At 41.5% G+C, this 21,043-nt stretch overlaps 1 protein-coding gene across 1 annotated transcript; it reads right to left on the bottom strand.

Annotated features, from left to right (window-relative positions):
- Positions 1–3,442: 3,442 nt before the first annotated feature.
- Positions 3,443–15,805, bottom strand: LOC148047751 (vomeronasal type-2 receptor 26-like). Its single transcript, XM_087708129.1, has 6 exons — positions 15,648–15,805; positions 13,022–13,310; positions 9,205–10,041; positions 7,010–7,237; positions 6,107–6,233; positions 3,443–4,344 (listed from the first exon to the last, which is right to left on the bottom strand). Exons 1-6 carry the CDS (start codon positions 15,803–15,805, stop codon positions 3,443–3,445), a joined length of 2,541 nt encoding a protein of 846 aa, XP_087564255.1.
- Between the last annotated feature and the right edge of the window lie 5,238 nt (positions 15,806–21,043).

Genomic DNA, 21,043 nt, shown 5'->3' with positions numbered 1-21,043 from the left:
CGGAAGTCACTTCCGGTTTGTCTGTATGGCCGGTTTTCATCCTCCAGGGAAGCCTTTTGAAGGTGACTTTCAGTTTGCTCGTAGGGTCATTTTTTGCCCTCCAGAGCCTTCAGGGAAGCCTCCGGAAGGTCCCTGAAGGCTCCAGAGAGCTAAAACAAGCCCTATGAGCAAACCAGAAGTCCGTTCCTGAACAGGGAAGCTCCTGAAGCCTCTGGAGGGCTTCCTGGGTGGGGGGGCAGGGGGGCCTGTTTTTGCCCTCACCTGGCTCCTATAAAGCCTCTGGAGCCTGGGGAGGGTGAAAAAAACATGCAAAAAATGTGGGGGTCATGGTCATGCATGCATGCACGCTGGGGTCACACATTGTATTATGAGTGTGGCACACCTGCACATGACTCCCTGCGCTTCCCCTGCTTTTGGCACGTGAGCCAAAAAAGGTTTGCCATCACTGGTATATACTATGCAATCTTTAGAAGATCAGGTTCAGGTTTTACACACAGAAAATCTGGGGACATCCCAGACAAAGTGGTTCACATTGATCTAATGATAGTTTAGGTTCTTGCTTAGTGGAACAATTCTGAGAGTATCAAGCAGATTAGTGGTGCTTTAGCTGCCCAGAAGAAATACTGATGTATTTAGAACCAAGCATGGAAACTACTTGGACAGGATGTTAGCAGAGAAGTCTAGGGCTGTATGCTAGACTAGGATGTTGAAAAAAAAACACATTGGAGGAAGGCAAAGTCCTTCCATATCTTTCCAGGCAATTATATAGGCATAAGCCAAAGTCATAAAGAATGCGGTGGCTCAGTGGCTAAGACAGTGAGCTTGAAGATCAGAAAGGTTGGCAGTTCGGCGGTCCGAATCCCTAGCGCCTTCAGAAGATACAAACAGTATCTTCAGACAAAGCTGGCTCTTCATTTGTGTAACAAAGATGAGCACCTCCCCGTGGGTTCGTCATGACTGCCAGGGAATTTTTTTAGCTATATCTACATAAACCTTTACCTATAAATTTACCTATATAAATTCGTTTTTACAGGTGTCTTTTCTTTGTCTTTGTCTTTTTGTCAGTTAACCCTTCAATATATTACAGATTAGGAAAGCTATGTCATATTAGTGTTACTTTTATCTGACCTTGTCTTGGTAATGGTTTCTCAATGCCATTACTTCTGCCTTCTACATTATCTCCCTTTGGATATTCAGAAAGCATTGGAAAAGCAAAGCCCTCCCAAATGCAATTGCAATGTATTTTTATTCACATATTGATCAGTTTCACTCATTATGCTGAATCAGGATTCTAGATTGTCCTAATTTTGATTTCTGTCCTTGTAGTGTCAAACCTATCTTAGCCACCTCTACATTATCTGGAAAGAGGAAAAACATTTCCTTCCTCCAATTGTTTACCAAATCAAAGTGTCCAGAGCCCAGCACTCAACAAGAATGAACTCAAAAAAATGAAATGGTATAATGTTTCCTGCCGAAGCAGGACATTGGACTAGAAGACCTCCAATGTCCCTTCCAATTCTGTTATTCTATTCTGTTCTGTTCTGTTCTGTTCTGTTCTGTCCTGTCCTCTCCTGTCCTGTCCTGTCCCATCCCGTCCCGTCCCGTCCCATCCTATCCTATCCTATCCTATCCTATCCTATCCTATCCTATCCTATCCTATCTTATCCTACCCTACCCTACTCTATCCTATTCTATTCTAACTTGATGGTGTCCCAAACGCACCATGTCCATCAGAGGATTGCCTCTCAACACATCAGGAAAATCATGCCATTCCTTTGCAAGAGTCACACATTTTTGCTTCCCAGGTATATGATGTATGTATGTATGCATGCATGCGTGCATGTATGTACGTAAAGTTTGGCTTAACTTGGATGTAGGATTTCTCTCATTTACTGTGAGAGTAACAAAGGAGAACAGATGTTTTTTGGCTATGAGATCAGATTCAGATCAGAGCTGAAGAAGCTTCTTAGGTGAGAAGCAAAATGTCTTCAAAGAGAAAACAGAAAGTCCAAGTGTGTCCTAAAAAAGTATCTTTGGGAAAACCATTAACTGGATGATTGAGAATGTCCATAGTAATCCTCATTAACAACAGATGTTCAACTCATCTAAAAATTAGATTATGAAAACTTCCCAGTGACAGTTTGTCTGCACTGGTTTCAGACAACTTATATAAGTTCACCATAGGCTTTTAATGCAATTGTTTCAAAGAAGATGAAATCTGAAGACTACTTCCTCAGTCTCAGTATAGATAGTTCTTGCTTAACAATAGCAATTGGGCCAGATTTTCTGTCTCTAAATGATGTGATCATCAAGTCCTGTGATTACATTGCTTAGTGATGGCAATCTTAGCAGTACACATTGCTGTTGTCAAGTGAGAACTGTGGGTCATTAAGGAAAAAACTCAAATGACAGCAACTTGCAACTTCCTGCAAGAAGCTGGTGGGAACTCATAATTCCTCAGTAGCTTGTAAGCAGGCAAGTGAGTGGGTGAGTGCTATGGAGTGATGTGGGATGGGGAAAAAGTGGTGAAGTATGAGTGCATGCAGGCTGAGGACAGGTTGCTGTGGCACAATACGAGTGCATGTGAGCTGGAGAAAGAGTGCTGCTTTGCAGCACAAGTGCAACTGGGCAAGTAATGGGATGCTGCATCCCAAATGCACACTATGGGATACAAGATCTGTGCATCTTGTACTCCATAGTGAAGCTGCTTGGGGGAAAATTCGGTATGACTAACTTTCATGCTTCCCTATCATCTGCTCTATTGACTTTGCTTATGAAAAGTCAGCAGGGAAGCAACCATTGTAAGGGAGAACTACTTGCCTAGCAACCAGATTGTAATCATGTCACTGTGGGCTTACTGGAATTCCCATTATTGGTCTGCAGGAGAGATGGGCGAGCATGAGCACATGAAGCTTCACTCGTGTTAGCCAAGGGCACTTGTGCTCACACATGAAGTTCCACTCCCTTGAGCAAAGGGTGCTTCCCCTTATGCAAGTGTGAGCACAAGCACCTTTTGCTCAAGCACCCTCTGCTCATGTGGGCTTCGTGCATGAGTGCAAGCATCATTTGCATGAATGGAGGAACACATGAGCACCACTTGCACAAATAGAGCTGTGTGCATGCACATGTATCTGCCACTCATGTGCCCCTCTCTGTGCCAGGCTGGGCTGCCATGTTGGAAATGTTGGGGACTACTGACTTTGAGAGTCTGTCATAAGTACCACTTGTTCAACACAATCCCAAATTTGAATAGTTATTGTATATGTGATTGCTATTGGAGGACTACTTGTAAGCTACCCATTATAATTGAGAACCCACATTGACAGACAAAGATTATTTTGAATATCTAAAAAGAAGATTACCACCAAGGCATATTATGTTCTAATGCAAATAAGCAATAAAACTGAGCTGTTCAAAAAATACTTTCTAAATTCGGAAGCTCTCATTCTCTTTTTTGTATTAGATGCTCCTTGGTGTTCAATTCAGATCTTAGAATAATGATGTAGCATTTGGGGACAAAGATGCAGCCTAGTAAACCCAGGCTGGAGGCCAGGATGGAGAAGATCTGCACAGCCACCATATATTTCCCTTTGGTACTCAGGTAGGTGGGGACAAAGGAGATCCAAACACTGCAGAAGACCAGCATGCTGAAGGTGATCCACTTGGCTTCATTGAAAGTCCCTGGCAGTTTTCGGGCCAAAAAAGCCACCACGAAGCAGATAGCAGCCAAAAAGCCCATATATCCAAGGACAGAATAGAACATGGAGACTGAGCCTTCATTGCACTGCAGCAGGATGTGTCTTGGTTGGGAAAGAAAGTCAGAATCTGGGAATGGGGGAAAGATTCCTAGCCATATCATGCAGATTCCCACTTGAAATCCAGAACAGGACAAGACAATGGAGTTCCCCAGAGTTTTCCCTAGCCATTTTCTCATCCTGCTTCCTGGCTTTGTAGCCAAAAATGCAACTACCACCATAATAGTCTTTGCCAGCAAGGAAGAGACGGCAACTGAGAAAACGAAACTGAAGGTGACTTGACGAAGAAGGCAGGTCACTTTCTTGGGATGACCAATAAACAGAAGGGAGGTCAAGAAAGAAAGTAGGAGTGAAACCAGGAGGAGGTAGGTAAGGTCCCGGTTGTTAGCTTTGACTATGGGAGTTTCTCGGTATTTAATGAAGATTCCCAGAATAAAGGCGGTGGTTAGGGACAAAGCAATGGCAATAAAAGCCAGGATGTATCCCAATAATTCTTCGTAGGATAAGAAGCTTATACTTTTGGGGACACACTGATCTCGCTTCTTATTGGAATACTGGTCATCTGGACACTTTTCACAATGGGCTGCATCTGGAAAAGAAATAACCTGTCTAGTTCTGCAGCTGTAGAATCATGAAAATTACAAATGAAATTAATTGCTACTACTACTACAGTATATAAAACATGTTTTTAAAAGTGAGAAAGAATATTGAGGGCATTCAAGAACATACTCAAAAATATTTTCCCATTGTACTTGGTTAAAGCCTACATTGGATAGTGAGAGAACATATTCATAAAGTATAAATCAACAAGTGATTTATACTTTATATATCTCTCAACAAGTGAGAAACTATATGGAACATGGAACTGAATATGACCTGAAAGATGGAAGTGTAGTCATATTTTGACTTCTACTAAATGCAAAGATGGGTGGAAATCTGCATCTTTGCCTTTAATTAGCTCAGTTATATTGGGACATATACAATTGTCTTGTTTCTTTGCATATATGATAATGACAAGGGCTCTTACATCAAGTTCAATCACTTGATTGTTCCAGGAAGTGGAATAAAGTTGTTGATGGTGTGAACTCAAATTGTACTAACTCAAAATATTCATGTCTAAGTTAAGTGGAATAAAGTTTATGTTTTCACTCCATTTTCATTATGGAGTGTGGCTCTTAGCTCACGCAGTCTGGCCTGCAGCTGGAAGTATTTCAGTATTTCTTCCCTGAAGAATTTGTAGGTCCCAACATTTATTAAAAATAATCATTGCTTGTTTTAAAGACTAAGAGACCAATGAGTTTATCAACTCTTGCAAAATGTGTCTTCTTTCCTGGAACCATGTAAGAAGGTAACAACTTCAGAAATCTCATCTCCTTTTCATTATGTATTTTAATAAATGTTGCCTAGAAAAACAAGAGTGAGTATTGATTGCACCCTCAATTTTACTTTTTTCCCAGAGCTACCTACCGTATTTTTCAGAGTATAAGATGCACTTTTCCCCCCTTAAAAGAGGCTGAAAATTTGAGTACATCTTATACTCCAAATGTAGCTTTTTCAAAGCTTTTTTCAGTCCTAATGAGATGCTAATGAGTGAACAATCTTCCGTGCTTTGCCTGCTTTTCTCATTGCTGCTCCCTCCAACATTAGTGCCTCATTAGGGCTGAAATAAAGCTTATAAAGCACAACTGATTGTCAGAGGGAGCAGCAATGAGAAAAGCAGGAAAAGTATGGCAGATCAGAAGATCGCGTCACTCATTAGCACCTCACTAGGGCTGATAAAAAGCTTCCAATATTTTTACTGAAGCATATTCCCCCCTTTGGATACCGGTACATCTAAGTGAGGCTTGGAAGAGTAGAGACAAACAAAATGGACTCTGTGCTTCAAAAACAATTTCTCAAGGAATGGAAAATCTACTTCTCTCCAATGCAACATATTCTTTTGCAAAAATTTTCATTTCAGTATGCCCTTCAACTTTCCTGTGGAGCAAATAATTTGCTGGTACTACTGCTGTAAGTTTCCAGAATAGAAATAGCATTGATCGTGCTGGTTGATGATCTCAGATAGAGTTTAGATAGGAAAGTGTACTCCTTTTTGGTCCAAATAAACTTCTCACTTGCCCTCAATAATGATTGTTTGTAATGATTGTAAGGGATTGTTAATCAGTATGGCCTCACTTGGAATGCATAGTCCAGTGGATAAAAAGTGTGCATACTCAATACCAGCAAACCTATGTGCTGAAGCTGACCAGACTAGAGACGCTAGCTAGATGAATACCTGGTAGGCAGATTCACCCCCCCCCTATTTTCCTCCCCAAAAACTAAGGTGTCTTATACTCTGAAAAATACGGTACCTTCTTGCATAGAGAAAGTTCCTTCCATACACAGAGAACAGTCATAGCAGCAAATTGATGCTCCTTCTCTTATGAGCTTGGCATATCCTGGATAACAACTTTCTGCACATCTCGAAGAAGGCACCATCTAAACATAAAGATCATTTAGGGTAACCTATGAATTGGGGTGGAATTGGGTTTATTTCAAGGAACTGGTTTCTGGCAGCCAGGTAGCACAGTGTGCCAACTCAGCCAAGGAGTAGTTGACATAGCAGTTACTGATGGAGACCACCAATGCCTTTCCTTTTTAAGTATTGGAGACACCATTTAACCTGAACCTTTATGGAAAACCTTTATGGGACGTGGTGGCTCAGTGGCTAAGACACTGAGCTTGTCGATCAGAAAGGTCAGCAGTTTGGCGATTCGAATCTCTAGCGCCACGTAACAGAATAAGCTCCTGTTACTTGTCCCAGCTTCTGCCAACCTAGCAGTTCGAAAGCATGTTAAAATGCAAGTAGAAAAATAGGGACCACCTTTGGTGGGAAGGTAACAGCATTCCGTGCACCTTTGGCATCTAGTCATGCCGGCCACATGACCACGGAGACGTCTTTGGACAGCGCTGGCTCTTCGGCTTTGAAACGGAAATGAGCACCGCCCCCAGAATTAGGAACAACTAGCACGCATGTGCGGGGGAACCTTTACCTTTAATGAAGACAGTAAAGACCCCAACACAATTTGTAATAGCAGATTGTGATATGTATTGAAACACAATTAAAGACACATGATAGCTAGTGAATTAATGGGACTTTAGGTTCCCTTATTTGGAGGTTATCTCAATTGTCCTCAATGATAATTATTTCTGAGAAGAAAAGTCTTCATATGTAGAGTTAAAAAGAAGACTCAAACCCAAACAGCACCAGCTACCTTGTGAAATGATGTTGGCCATTGGATAGCGCTCTGATTGATGGAGACCTTGACTTCTGAGGAGGCTTCTCTTTCTACACTTCCAACTTCCACCCCAGCAGTAGACTTGTTAGGAAAAACTGTCCAGTGGATGATATGAAAGTCAGCAGCAGGAACTCCATTTTCATCCAAATAAACTCTGTCCCCAGAAATATTCTGAAGCTGGAAGTTTCTCATGAACTGATGAAGCTACAATGGCAAAGAAAATCACATGTGCAGTTTATACACCGAGTCCTTATTCAATGATTCTATGACTATAATTCTGGACTGGAAGTGCTCTGAATAACTTCAACTTCTTTAGCTCAGCACTTTAGCCTGCAAGAGGATGATTCCAGACTTTTCTTTATGGGATATCAGACCTTTTTCCAATATATTCTATTTTTTGAAGGAAACTTTAGATTTTCCTGCAAAACTATAGCAATAGCAATAGCAGTTAGACTTATATACCGCTTCATAGGGCTTTCAGCCCTCTCTAAGCAGTTTACAGAGTCGGCATTTTGCTCCCACAATCTGGGTCCATATTTTACCCACCTCGGAAGGATGGAAGGCTGAGTCAACCCTGAGCCAGTGAGATTTGAACCACCGAGCTGCAGAACTAGCAGTCAGCTGAAGTGGCTGCAGTACTGCACCCTAACCACTGCGCCACCTCGGCTCATAACTATAGCTCAGCATCACAATCTTAACAGCAACAATAAAAAACAAAATTATAGAATGCTGAAATTTCAAGAGTTCTTGTCTCTGCTTAACCCCACACCATCGTTTCTTCAGCCCTGGTGACCAGGCAATGCAGGGCAGGATCAGGAGGAAAAGCCCCAGGAAGCAGGTGGACAAAGAGAGAGGGGGGGCGACATGCGTCTTGCTGCACCTGCCCCAACAAGTGAAGGAGGCACTGGCCACAAACCACCCACCCATGTTCAAACCAGCCCACCTCCACTCTCTCTCTCTCCACAGGGGCTCTCTGGAGAGGGAGGGAAGGTCTCTCCCAAGACCAGCTTATTTCCTGCCTTCCTGCAGCATTAGTTTTAGGGCGAGGGCATGGACCATTTGGCGCTGAGATAGTAGCAGCCACAGAAGCATGGGCATGGCTAGTTGGGGGCATGTGACTAAGTGGGCATGAGGGATGTCAAGTTGGCCACACCCACTCAGTCACATGCCCCCAACTAGCCACACTCACCAAACCTGTCGTAAAAAAAATTGAAACCCACCCCTGATATTGCCCTCAACAATCCGGGTCCTCATTTTTACCCACCTCTGAAGGATGAAAGACTGAGTCAACCTTGAGCCTTATGAGATTTGAATTGCCAAATTTCAGGCAGCTGGCAGGTAGCAGAAATAGCCTGCAGTACTGCATTCTAACCACCATGGCTCATTGAAGACAAAGGTTTCATAGCAACATTATCTCTTTCAAAGTCTAACTATTGAAGCATCAGTAGAGGATATGTGTGTATGAGCTTTTTATTGCCTCCAGAAGATGTTGGGAGCAGACATTGATTTACACTTTTTTCTTTTTTTTTTTTTTTTTTTTGCTGTGGTGGTATCTTTTTAGCAAGAAAAAAATCACTTTTAATCCAAAATACAAATTTAGGATTAACTCCATGTCTTAACAACTAGACAAAACCAGCATGTGCTATCATGCGATGAGAGCTGTGGATGGATGAAGCATTCTGATGCTTATTTAATTTGTAAATGGGGAAACTGCTTTGGCAGTTGGAGGTATCACTTTTATTATAGCATCCCCTGAAGAGCCGTGGTGACGCAGTGGTTAGAATGCAGTACTGCAGGCTACTTCTGCTGACTGCCAGCAGTCTTGCAATTCAATTCTCACCAGGCTCAAGTTGGACGCAGCCTTCCATCCTTCCGAGGTGGATACAATGAGGACCCAGATTGTTGGGGGCAATATACTGTCACTGTAAACTGCTTAGAGAGGGCTATAAAGCACTGTGAAGAGGTACATAAGTCTAAGTGCTATTGGTCTCTCAAATTAGCACAGGTAGTTTAAATTTGGAAGATTTACCCCCATCATCTCTTTCTCAACACTCTCAAATACTACGAAGTGGAAAACTGGTATTTGTGGTCTCTCACCCCTCTCTATTTCCAATTTAGTACCGAGGAATTGAAAGGGGATCATCAATGGAACCTTGTAGAACAAGTCTTACCTGCCATGGCTGCAAAATCTGAGGTGACTGATGGTCTCCAACATGCATCCTCCTTTTACTCAGTTGGGAGGAAAAGGCAGCATTGAGGGCCAAGGACACAGCTCGGATTGCTTTGGAAATAGCGGTGGCATCCTCAGACTGCATTCTTGCAACCACATCAGGGAGCGGGAATTCCCAGTTCTCTTTTTCTTGGCATCTTTCCCAAACTTTCTTAGACTTCACCGCCTTTGTGTAGGAACACAGGAACGCTTCCTTTCCAAATTGAAAGAGAGCAGAAGAATATGAATTAAAGTCATGGTATGGTTTCCTTGCCTTTGTCTGGGTGAGGAAGGAAAGCAAAGCATGTTTATGTTGGAGATCCACCACATAGTAAAACATTGTTATACTTATATCTGTCAAAGTTGTAGCAATCCACACTTTCCCCGCAACGGATGCATTCTTCCTTCCAGACGTTTGTATTAATCCTGATAGCATTGTTGTGGCCTGAAAATCCAGTTGCCAAACTATAATTTTTATTTGACTGTTGATAAGAGAAAAAAGCTTTTGCCTTTTTCTTTTCATGAACATTTTTCCAAAACTTATATCTGTATTTGTTGCAGGGATGGTTTCTGAGAGGACAATGCAAACCCCATTTTTTACAGCTAGAGTTTCCAAGCTTCTCTTAAAGTTTTCTCCTCTTTCATTGTCCTGAGAAAGGAGGCCGATCCACGTCCATCGGAAATGCAGGAGCATTTGGACGATGGCTGAGTTAGGAGGTTCTTGTTTTGGGGTCACTCGGTAGAAAAAAGGGAAATGATGATTTTTCTCAGGAATGTGGCTGATAGCACCATAGTTGATCTAAGGTGAAAGAGAAGATATTGGTAATTTGTGTCCCTTTAATGATAAAAATCAGATTGTCAATCTTCAAAAAGGCACTTTTGCTGTTGCAACTATTATCGTTTCTCAGCTTGCCAATGATCTATGGGGTAAGGGAAGGGGGAGTTAGAGCTTAGGTTCCAGACATCAAGATGCCAGCCATGAGAACTAAGGGAGTAGAGTAGAGTAGAGTAGAGTAGAGTAGAGTAGAGTAGAGTAGAGTAGAGTAGAGGAGAGGAGAGGAGAGGAGAGGAGAGGAGAGGAGAGGAGAATAGAATAGAATAGAATAGAATAGAATAGAATAGAATAGAATAGAATAGAATAGAATAGAATAGAATAGAATAGAATAGAATAGAATAGAATAGAATAGAATAGAATAGAAGCTTTATTTGGCCAAGTGTGATTAGACATAGAAGGAATTTGTTTCTGATCCATAAAAGGTTGAAGTTGAAAGAACTTATGTCTAGGATGCGAGGGGTGAGTAGATATTTTTACAGCCCTTTTTTTGACTAGTGCAGTAAACGGGTCCTCAGTGGAATGCAGGTTGGCAGTAATTGTTTTTTCTGCAGTTCTAATTATTCATTGAAGTCTGTGTCTGTCTTGTTTGGTTGCAGAGCCAAACCAGACAGTTATAGGGGTGCAGAAGACAGACTCAATAAAGGTTTGCATTAAAAGATTGGATCATCTCGGCTGTGTTTGCTTTGCTTGGGTTCGTCAGTGGGAATGTTGACACAGATATTTAAATGTAAGAGCCTTTCCCCACTGCTGAGATAAGTTTACAGAAGACAATACCTACATGAAACTTTTTAACTCCCTTCGATTCTGGGGAGCCCTCTCTAGAATTTGTCAGTGATTATCATGCAAATACATCCCTCTGGTGAAACCCTACCCATGCAACTAATTCTGGGTGATGGAGTGGATGCAGTGGGACAATTATGCTGCCAACAACTAAGGCTCACATTTGCCCTAACACTCAATGGGTCATCCACATAGTAGATAGTCAGCAAGTGATCCAAGTAGATAAGAACATCTTAATACTTTGGAACAGAAAACTCACCTGCTTTACCAGGGACAGAGAGGGAGAGACAGAGAGACAGAGAGACAGAGAGACAGAGAGAGAGAGAGAGAGAGAGAGAGAGAGAGAGAAGGAGAGAGAGAGAAATCTCCCACTCAGATTGTTAGTGATGGCTAAATCCAGAATTTCAGTTTTAAATCAGAACTTGCCTAAACTCCAAATCTAGTCCATGCGATGTTACTCATGGAAGTTGTTTTCTTGCCTCCAGAAGCTGTGAAAGCTCCAAACACTTGAAGTTTTTAAGAAGATGTTGGATAGCCATTTGTCTGAAGTGGTACAGGGTTTCCTGCCAAAGCAGGAGGTTGGACTAGAAGACTTCTAAGGTCCCTTCCAACTCTGTTATTCTATTCTATCTGATTTGCAGATACATGCTTAATAATCTCATTCTAAAGAACCCAAGAATGCTGACATTGTGATAAGAGATAGCAGAAAATGACTTCATGGTGACAACCTTTGAGTTTTCATGTAGACAAAAGGAAGCATGTTAATGCTGCTGTCTGGATGTGTCATAAGTTGTTTCATGGTCTTCCTTAACCCATTCACTTTTCCTTCACATCTTTATTTTGCAATTTGATCTTCAGACCAAAACTTTTGTTTAAAAAAAATAAGGAATTTCCTGACCATGAGAGTGATTTAGTGTTGCACTAACCTACTTTCTTAAGCTCTATCACTGGAAATTTCCAAGGAGAAATTGGACAGCCATTTGTCTGGACTGGTCTGAAGATTCAGTCTCGGGGCAAAAGAGACTGACCAACCCACGGCTCTAGAGCCACATGTGGTTTTTTCATCCCTCTGTTGCAGTTTCCTGTTGCTCAAAATATGCATCACAACTGCCAATGTGCGACACCCGCCAGCACACAATTTATTGAGCTTTTCGACCCCCCAATAGGCCAACTATGGATAAACCCAAGAAAAGTAGTGTTCAGAAGAAAACAGAACCTTTATTTCAAATACATAGGCTAGTTTTGTGGATGCTTAGAAAATAATCAGGCAAGGGAAGGGTTTTGTGGTTCCCGGTGTTTTCTTTTCTGTGGGAAACGAGTCCAAATGGCTCTTTGAGTGTTTAAGGTTGCCGACCCCTGACTAGAAGATCTCTATGGTCCCTTTTAATTTTTTCATTCTATCATTTTATGACCAAAATAACCTGTTTTGGTCATTAGCTTTTTAAATTTCAAAACCAGTTATTCAACGCGCTTACATTCTTGGCTCTCTTTCTTCTGGGTTGATATACCCATTTTACAAAATTCCCAACAACTATGGTCTCCCACTCATTTTTTAATATACTTGTAACAAACTCCACTCACACTTTCATTTACCAACAGAAGTACACTGTTTTGTACACCTACAAAAGGCTTTTCAACAAACATTCATTCTTGCAACAGACCACATTCAAATGCTTTTCTTCAAGCCTTAATGTTTCTTCATTTTTTCCCCAACTTTAATAAACATTTTACTAAGACACCCAAGTTTATCTACTTGCTATTTGAAGAATGGATCTTCAGTGGTAGAAGAGCAAAAGTCCCAAAGCCAAGGCTTGGTTCCAAGCCATATTGTGGAATGCAATAAAAAAGTACTTTGTGATCTTCAGGTCTTTTAATATCTGCCTTTAAAGTTATTTGCGTGTTTTCTGAGCTAATTTAGAATTAAGGAGCCATGGTGCAGGCCACTTCTGCTGACTGCTGTCTGCCTCCAATTTAACAATTTGAATCTCCCCAGGCTCAAGGTTGACTCATCCTTCCATCCTTCTGAGGTGGGTAAAATGGAGACCCAGATTATTGGGGGCACATATGCTGACTCTGTAAACTGCTTAGAGAGGGTTGTAAAAGCCCTGTGAAGAGGTATATAAGTATAAGTGCTATTGCTATTAAATCCTTATTACATTCGTACTTGTGGAATTTTATAGATGCTCAAGACAGTAGAAATATGATCAAACCGTTCAGAATCCATCACTTCAAGAACTGCCAGCAGGTTCCTTTGTCTTCCACATCTGTAGTTTGGGACATTCTCTTGCCCTGTAGATAGCAAGTCCAGCATGGCCTCATATAGTATCCTTGCATTAAAAAAATTCTCATAGATATTGTAACCCAAGGTGATGTTGGGTAAGAGTTTTGGATTCTGGTTGATCTCACGAACAGTCAAAAGAAAGGGCAGGATGTGGTAGAAGCTGGTCAACTCCCTGCAACGTAACAGATATTCAGAGTTCATCATCTTCAATTTGGATTTCATCTACCAATTCATGAAAGCACGCTAGATTTACTGCAGCTTTATATCTATATAGTGCAATGCTGGAAAAATAGTCAGACAGTCATCGTTCAGTTAAACCATAATCATTTTTTCCTTGCTTTTTCCAAATGATAGAAATCTTTGGAGATTTCTATTAGAAGAACACTCCAATTGATTCCAATAGGAGCTTCTTCCAAACACCAAACAAAGTACACTTGGTATAACAGGATCACAGGGGTTTGGTGTTCCAAAATAAACACCACAGAGTTATAGTAAACTTGGTGTATCAGGATCAGAGGGATCCTACCAAAATCACCAGAGCTGATCTTAACTATAACGTTCTCCAAATTATGACTTGCAGGGTGTGTGTGTGCGTGTGTGTGTGTGTGTGTGTGTATGTGTGTGTGTGTTTGTGTTAGGAAAATCATCCATATGTGCATATAAAGAAAAGTGTATACAGTCAAGGCTACAGTTTTCCCAGTTGCAATGTATGGCTGTGAAGGTTGGACCATAAGAAAGGCTGAGTGCCAAAGAATTGAGGCCTTTGAATTCTGGTGCTGGAGAAGACTCCTGCGAGTCCCTTGGACTGCAAGGCAATCAAACCAGTCAGTCCTAGAGGAGATCAACCCTGACTGCTCTTTAGAAGGCCAGATCCTGAAGATGAAACTCAAATACTTTGGCCATCTAATGAGAAGGAAGGACTCACTGGAGAAGAGCCTCATGCTGGGAAAGATGGAGGGCAAAAGAAGAAGGGGACGACAGAGAATGAGGTGGCTGGATGGAGTCACCGAAGTAGTCAGCGTGAGCTTCAATGGACTCTAGAGGATGATAGAGGACAGGAAGGCCCTGAGGAATATTGTCCTTGACGTCGTGATAGGTCGGACATGACTTTGTGACTAACAACAACAACAACACCACGTTCACTAACTCAGTTGGGAAAACTAGTAAAAGAAAGTAGAAAATGGCTTCAGATTGTTTAAATAAACTTTTGCAAAACCAAACATTTATTTACTTTATTTGCTTGCTTATTTACAGGACTTACAGGGCCATCTATGACTCACAACAATCCAGAATAGTTAAAAGAAAATATCCCTTTCCTCAAAGCCAGACTAGATATCCTCACAGCAAAATCCTCCATCCTTACCCAGTGTTTGGGAAAAGAACCATAGTCTTCACAGTTCTCCAGAATGCTAAAAGGGGATGTTACCAAGTATAGCTATATGTCATCATTGTATTATATTATTTCTTCCCATTATATCACCCGGGAGGTGACTAATTCTGGGTTCAAGTGTTGAATTAGCTCTTGAGCAAGTGGAGGTGATCCACTTCTCAACAAGCCACCTTTAGTCTCAAATATTGTTTTGCTACAGGATAGGGCATACAAAGGCTTTGCTAGGCCAATTCTTGAATACAGATCATCTGCCTGGAATCCACATTGTATATCGGACATTAATGCAATTGACCAACTCCAGGGGTATTTCACAAGAAGAGTACTCCACTCCTCTACTCAAAACAGAATACCCTAAGCCACCAGTCTTGAAATTTGGCCTTGGAGAACCTAGAACTATGCCACCTAAGGTTTGATCTAAGCATAGGACACAAAATTATCTGCTACAGTGTCCTACCTTCAATGACTACTTCAGCTTCAACCACAATAATACATGAGCAAACAATAGATATAAACTCAAGGTAAACCATTCCAAACTTAATTGCAGAAAATACAAGTTCAGCAACATAGTGGCCAATGCCTGGAATGTGTTACCTGACTCTGTGGGTTTCTTCCCCAAACCCCCATAATTTTAACCTAAGACTGTCTACTGTTGACTTCATCCCATTCCTACCAGCATGCCTACCGTCCCTGCTCTACTGTCCCCATTTATTCATATCCATTTAGTGTGTTCATATTTATGTTTCTACTTATACCTGCTACCTTTTACATGTTTGACAAACTAAATAAAATGAAATAAATAAATATTAATGTAATCCACTGTCACCAAACCATTAGCTTATCGTATAAGGTCTCTATTCTCCCTGAATTTGGTTTTCAAAAGGTATTCCTTTTTTTAAAAAAAAAAAGCAAAAAAGTGAAATGGAAGTCACAAAAGCTTAGAAAACAGGTAAAAGGCATAGGATGGAATGAATGATTGTAAAGGAAGGATAGAGTATAACATAGAAGAGAGAAGACCTGCCTTTCTCAAGGTGGGGAATTGGGAAATGGAAAGTATTCCTGGGGAAAAAAATACATTAGAACATGCAAAATCACCAGAATCCTGCACATGGAGAAAATTACGTTTTCAATCGGTGGGTTGGCGGCTTGGAGAAAATATATGGGTAGAGTTGAGAAATTATTCCTGATGTTATTCCACTAATCAGGTAGTATCCTGGCTTGTAGTAATTGAACTCCTTCTTTTCTTCTATTATCACCTTCAATGGGCATTTTGTCAGCATCGTGGTACAGGGAAATTTGGAGAGAAGTTGCAGCAGAAAAAACTGTATTTGCAGCAGCAGCATTTGACATGTATTGATGGGGATTCTTCCTATAGAAGTCTCTTTGGCACAGAGTTGGACCTCAGAACTCACAAAAGAGCACACAACTGCAGTGAAGATGGTCCAGCTTGGCCCCAAATCAAGGTAGAGGAACATGCAGTTTCAGACTGGCCCAGTCCCAATTCTACCACAACCTGCTTTCAGCAGAGTCCGAGATGGTTACATGTCAGATTTTCAGTTGTCTTAAATCCCATTTCCATCACATCGGTTTGCAACTAATGGTAATGATGAAATTCCCACAAACGTTGTTCAAAATAGAATAAATAACCATGATTTTGATAATTAGAAGGGGAATTGGGAATTGTTGTTGTAACAGGTATGCAACTGGAAAAAATACAGTTCTGCATGACGCAAGGGCATAGCTCTAATTTAAGAGTCAGGAAGGGATTTTAGGAAAGTTTGTCCTCTACTCCTTAACTTATTCCTGAGATTTTAAATGTGCTAAAATGTGCAATGTGCTAAAACAATTGAACACTGGCCAGTAAGGCCGTTAGAATTTCTTATTATTCTCTCTACAGTGGATGAGACAATCTTCCTCAATGAAGGTTGGATACTCCAGAATGGATATCTCTATAAGTTATTTTAAAAAAAAACCCATCAGACCAGTGTAGGGATTAAAAAATGTTTACTACCAGTTCTCTGGGTGTGGCTTGGTGGGCATGGCATGGCTTGGTGGGTGTGGCAAGGGAAGGATACTGTAAAATCTTCATTCCCTCCCCTCTTCAAGGGAAGGATACTGCAAAATCCCAATTTCCTCCCAATCAGCTGGGACTCGGGAGGCAGAGAATAGATGGGGGCAGAGCCGGTAAATTCCAGAGGTGGTATTTACCGGTTCTCCAAACTACTCAAAATTTCTGCTACTGCTTCTCCAGAACTGGTCAGAACCTGCTGAATACCACCTCTGCAACAGAGGCCTCTCTTAAAAGTTTACTTCTATTTTTCTAAATGGGGAAGATTAGCGTCTTCAAGGTTAAAGATAAGATCTGCTGAGAAATTCCCTGGATGGTGCTGCAATGCCTTGGATTTTATTTTATGTATTACTTAATTTGTATTGGTTTGCCTTTAGTGCATTAATCTGTAAATGGCCTTTTACTGACTTGTTTATGATATGATCACTTTTGCTATCACTTACACAGATTTCCTAGTAGGAGACCTGTCAGAGTGCGCACAGTGTGGCTATGTGAGACAACCCAGGAGCAAATACAGTAAACAGAAATTTGCATTTTAATAGTGGTTTATCTACAAGGAATATATACATACATGTACTTTAGTCAGACCTCAAACAAACAGTAATCAGCAATTACAGCATGGAAGCACACATGGAGAGTGATATATTCCCCAACAGGATCTCTTCCAGAGGTGGGTTGCTCCCAATTCGGCCCAATTTGGCCGAACTGGTAGTGGTGGTGGTGGGAGGCTCTGCCCACCCACCTGGAATGCGTGCGAGCAGGAGCAGGAGTGAACCAGTAGTAAAACGGTTAGCAACCCACCACTACTTTCTTCTTAATATAGGCTCTTATGTGATATCAGCGAATTGCTAACTCATTCCCAGCATTACATCATTGTAGCAGCTGGTCAACTCTTAAATCATTACCCTGACAGGACCAAAAGATGTTGCTAATTTAGTGCAATATCAACAATGGCTGAAGGTGAAGGGATAAAAAAAATCTGAGAAAATGACCCCATGGACAATGTCATGCGACTAAATACACCTGACTAGTATGCACTAATGAAACAATGCTCATTGTATCTAGAAACCTCTTCTAAAACATTTTATGAAGCATAAATTAAGTAGCACATTAGTTATATATCTTGCCTGGATCAACCCTGAAGATGGTCAATTGCTTCATAGAAAAACACGAATCTGATGTTCTGATTTATATATAGGAGTTGATGAACTGCAAAAGCATAACATAGGTTATGTTATGACTATATTTCAAAATAGCTTTTCACTGTTCTTGGTCAAGGCCTAAGTTGCATTTTTATAAAATAGATCCAGAAATATTTATGGAGTCAAAAATGATCAATGTGCAATAGCCAAGAAGTGTTAAGAAGCATGTTGAATTGAAGCTGAAAAGAGAAAGTGAAAAGCAGTCCTAACAGGGCAATGACATTGACTACAATGTATACCCAGGATGGCAAGCCTATGGCAGGTGGCACGCGGAGCCATTTATCAGGGCACACTAGGCTTTGCCCTGTCAGCTGGCCAGTGCGCATGCATGCGCTGGCCAGCCGCCAGCCTTTTTTGAGGCCATTTTTCACCCTCCCCAGGCTCCAAAAACTGCACATACAGGCAAACTGGATGTTCGGGAATGGGCTTCCAATTTGCTCATAGCGCCGGTTTTAGCCCTCTGGAGCCTTCAGGGGCCTTCCGGAGGCTTTCCAGAAGACTCAGGAGGGCAAAAAATGACCCTACGAGCAAACCAGAAGTCACTTCCGGTTTGTCTGTAGGGCTGGTTTTCATCCTCCAGGGAAGCCTTTTGAAGGTGACTTTCAGTTTGCTCGTAGGGTCATTTTTTGCCCTCCATAACCTTCAGGGAAGCCTCCGGAAGGTCCCTGAAGGCTCCAGAGAGCTAAAACAAGCCCTATGAGCAAACCAGAAGTCCGTTCCTGAACAGGGAAGCTCCTGAAGCCTCTGGAGGGCTTCCCGGGGGGGCCAGGGGGGCCTGTTTTTGCCCTCACCTGGCTCCTATAAAGCCTCTGGAGCCTGGGGAGGGTGAAAAAAACATGCAAAAAATGTGGGGGTCATGGTCATGCGTGCATGCACGCTGGGGTCACACATTGTATTATGAGTGTGGCACACCTGCACATGACTCCCTGCGCTTCCCCTGCTTTTGGCACGTGAGCCAAAAAAGGTTTGCCATCACTGGTATATACTATGCAATCTTTAGAAGATCAGGTTCAGGTTTTACACACAGAAAATCTGGGGACATCCCAGACAAAGTGGTTCACATTGATCTAATGATAGTTTAGGTTCTTGCTTAGTGGAACAATTCTGAGAGTATCAAACAGATTAGTGGTGCTTTAGCTGCCCAGAAGAAATACTGATGTATTTAGAACCAAGCATGGAAACTACTTGGACAGGATGTTAGCAGAGAAGTCTAGGGCTGTATGCTAGACTAGGATGTGGGGGAAAAAACACATTGGAGGGAGGCAAAGTCCTTCCATATCTTTCCAGGCAATTATATAGGCATAAGCCAAAGTCATAAAGAATGCGGTGGCTCAGTGGCTAAGACAGTGAGCTTGAAGATCAGAAAGGTTGGCAGTTTGGCGGTTCGAATCCCTAGCGCCTTCAGAAGATACAAACAGTATCTTCAGACAAAGCTGGCTCTTCATTTGTGTAACAAAGATGAGCACCTCCCCGTGGGTTCATCATGACTGACAGGGAATTTTTTTAGCTATATCTACATAAGCCTTTACCTATAAATTTACCTATATAAATTCGTTTTTACAGGTGTCTTTTCTTTGTCTTTGTCTTTTTGTCAGTTAACCCTTCAATATATTACAGATTAGGAAAGCTATGTCATATTAGTGTTACTTTTATCTGACCTTGTCTTGGTAATGGTTTCTCAATGCCATTACTTCTGCCTTCTACATTATCTCTCTTTGGATATTCAGAAAGCATTGGAAAAGCAAAGCCCTCCCAAATGCAATTGCAATGTATTTTTATTCACATATTGATCAGTTTCACTCATTATGCTGAATCAGGATTCTAGATTGTCCTAATTTTGATTTCTATCCTTGTAGTGTCAAACCTATCTTAGCCACCTCTACATTATCTGGAAAGAGGAAAAACATTTCCTTCCTCCAATTGTTTACCAAATCAAAGTGTCCAGAGCCCAGCACTCAACAAGAATGAACTCAAAAAAATGAAATGGTATAATGTTTCCTGCCGAAGCAGGACATTGGACTAGAAGACCTCCAATGTCCCTTCCAATTCTGTTATTCTATTCTGTTCTGTTCTGTTCTGTTCTGTTCTGTCCTGTCCTCTCCTGTCCTGTCCTGTCCCATCCCGTCCCGTCCCGTCCCATCCTATCCTATCCTATCCTATCCTATCCTATCTTATCCTACCCTACCCTACTCTATCCTATTCTATTCTAACTTGATGGTGTCCCAAACGCACCATGTCCATCAGAGGATTGCCTCTCAACACATCAGGAAAATCATGCCATTCCTTTGCAAGAGTCACACATTTTTGCTTCCCAGGTATATGATGTATGTATGTATGCATGCATGCATGCATGTATGTACGTAAAGTTTGGCTTAACTTGGATGTAGGATTTCTCTCATTTACTGTGAGAGTAACAAAGGAGAACAGATGTTTTTTGGCTATGAGATCAGATTCAGATCAGAGCTGAAGAAGCTTCTTAGGTGAGAAGCAAAATGTCTTCAAAGAGAAAACAGAAAGTCCAAGTGTCTCCTTAAAAAGTATCTTTGGAAAAACCATTAACTGGATGATTGAGAATGTCCATAGTAATCCTCATTAACAACAGATGTTCAACTCATCTAAAAATTAGATTATGAAAACTTCCCAGTGACAGTTTGTCTGCACTGGTTTCAGACAACTTAGAAAAGTTCACCATAGGCTTTTAATGCAATTGTTTCAAAGAAGACGAAATCTGAAGATTACTTCCTCAGTCTCAGTATAGATAGTTCTTGCTTAACAATAGCAATTGGGCCAGATTTTCTGTCTCTAAATGATGTGATCATCAAGTCCTGTGATTACATTGTTTAGTGATGGCAATCTTAGCAGTACACATTGCTGTTGTCAAGTGAGAACTGTGGGTCATTAAGGAAAAAACTCAAATGACAGCAACTTGCAACTTCCTGCAAGAAGCTGGTGGGAACTCATAATTCCTCAATGGCTTGTAAGCAGGCAAGTGAGTGGGTGAGTGCTATGGAGTGATGTGGGATGGGGATACTGTGCCAGCTGGGGGAAAAGTGGTGAAGTATGAGTGCATGCAGGCTGAGGACAGGTTGCTGTAGCACAATACGAGTGCATGTGAGCTGGAGAAAGAGTGCTGCTTTGCAGCACAAGTGCAACTGGGCAAGTAATGGGATGCTGCATCCCAAATGCACACTATGGGATACAAGATCTGTGGATCTTGTACTCCATAGTGATGCTGCTTTGGGGAAAAT

Source organism: Thamnophis sirtalis, unplaced genomic scaffold (assembly GCF_051295495.1).
Source record: "Thamnophis sirtalis isolate CommonGarterSnake01/CBP01778 unplaced genomic scaffold, rThaSir2_p1.2 scaffold_3, whole genome shotgun sequence".
Classification (NCBI taxonomy): Eukaryota; Metazoa; Chordata; class Lepidosauria; order Squamata; family Natricidae; genus Thamnophis; species Thamnophis sirtalis.
Note: the sequence above shows the minus strand (reverse complement) of the source record. Positions and strands in the feature narration are given on the sequence as shown.

Bases quoted from the DNA above. Each gene is read 5' to 3' on its own strand.
- LOC148047751 (XM_087708129.1), bottom strand. From the start codon at position 15,805: ATGCTGACAAAATGCCCATTGAAGGTGATAATAGAAGAAAAGAAGGAG. The intron at 7,238-9,204 runs GTAAGACTTGTT...TTGCCATTGTAG, and splicing joins AGATTTTGCAGCCATGGCAG to CTTCATCAGTTCATGAGAAA. The intron at 4,345-6,106 runs GTACCGTATTTT...TTTCTTTTCCAG, and splicing joins AACTTTCTCTATGCAAGAAG to ATGCAGCCCATTGTGAAAAG.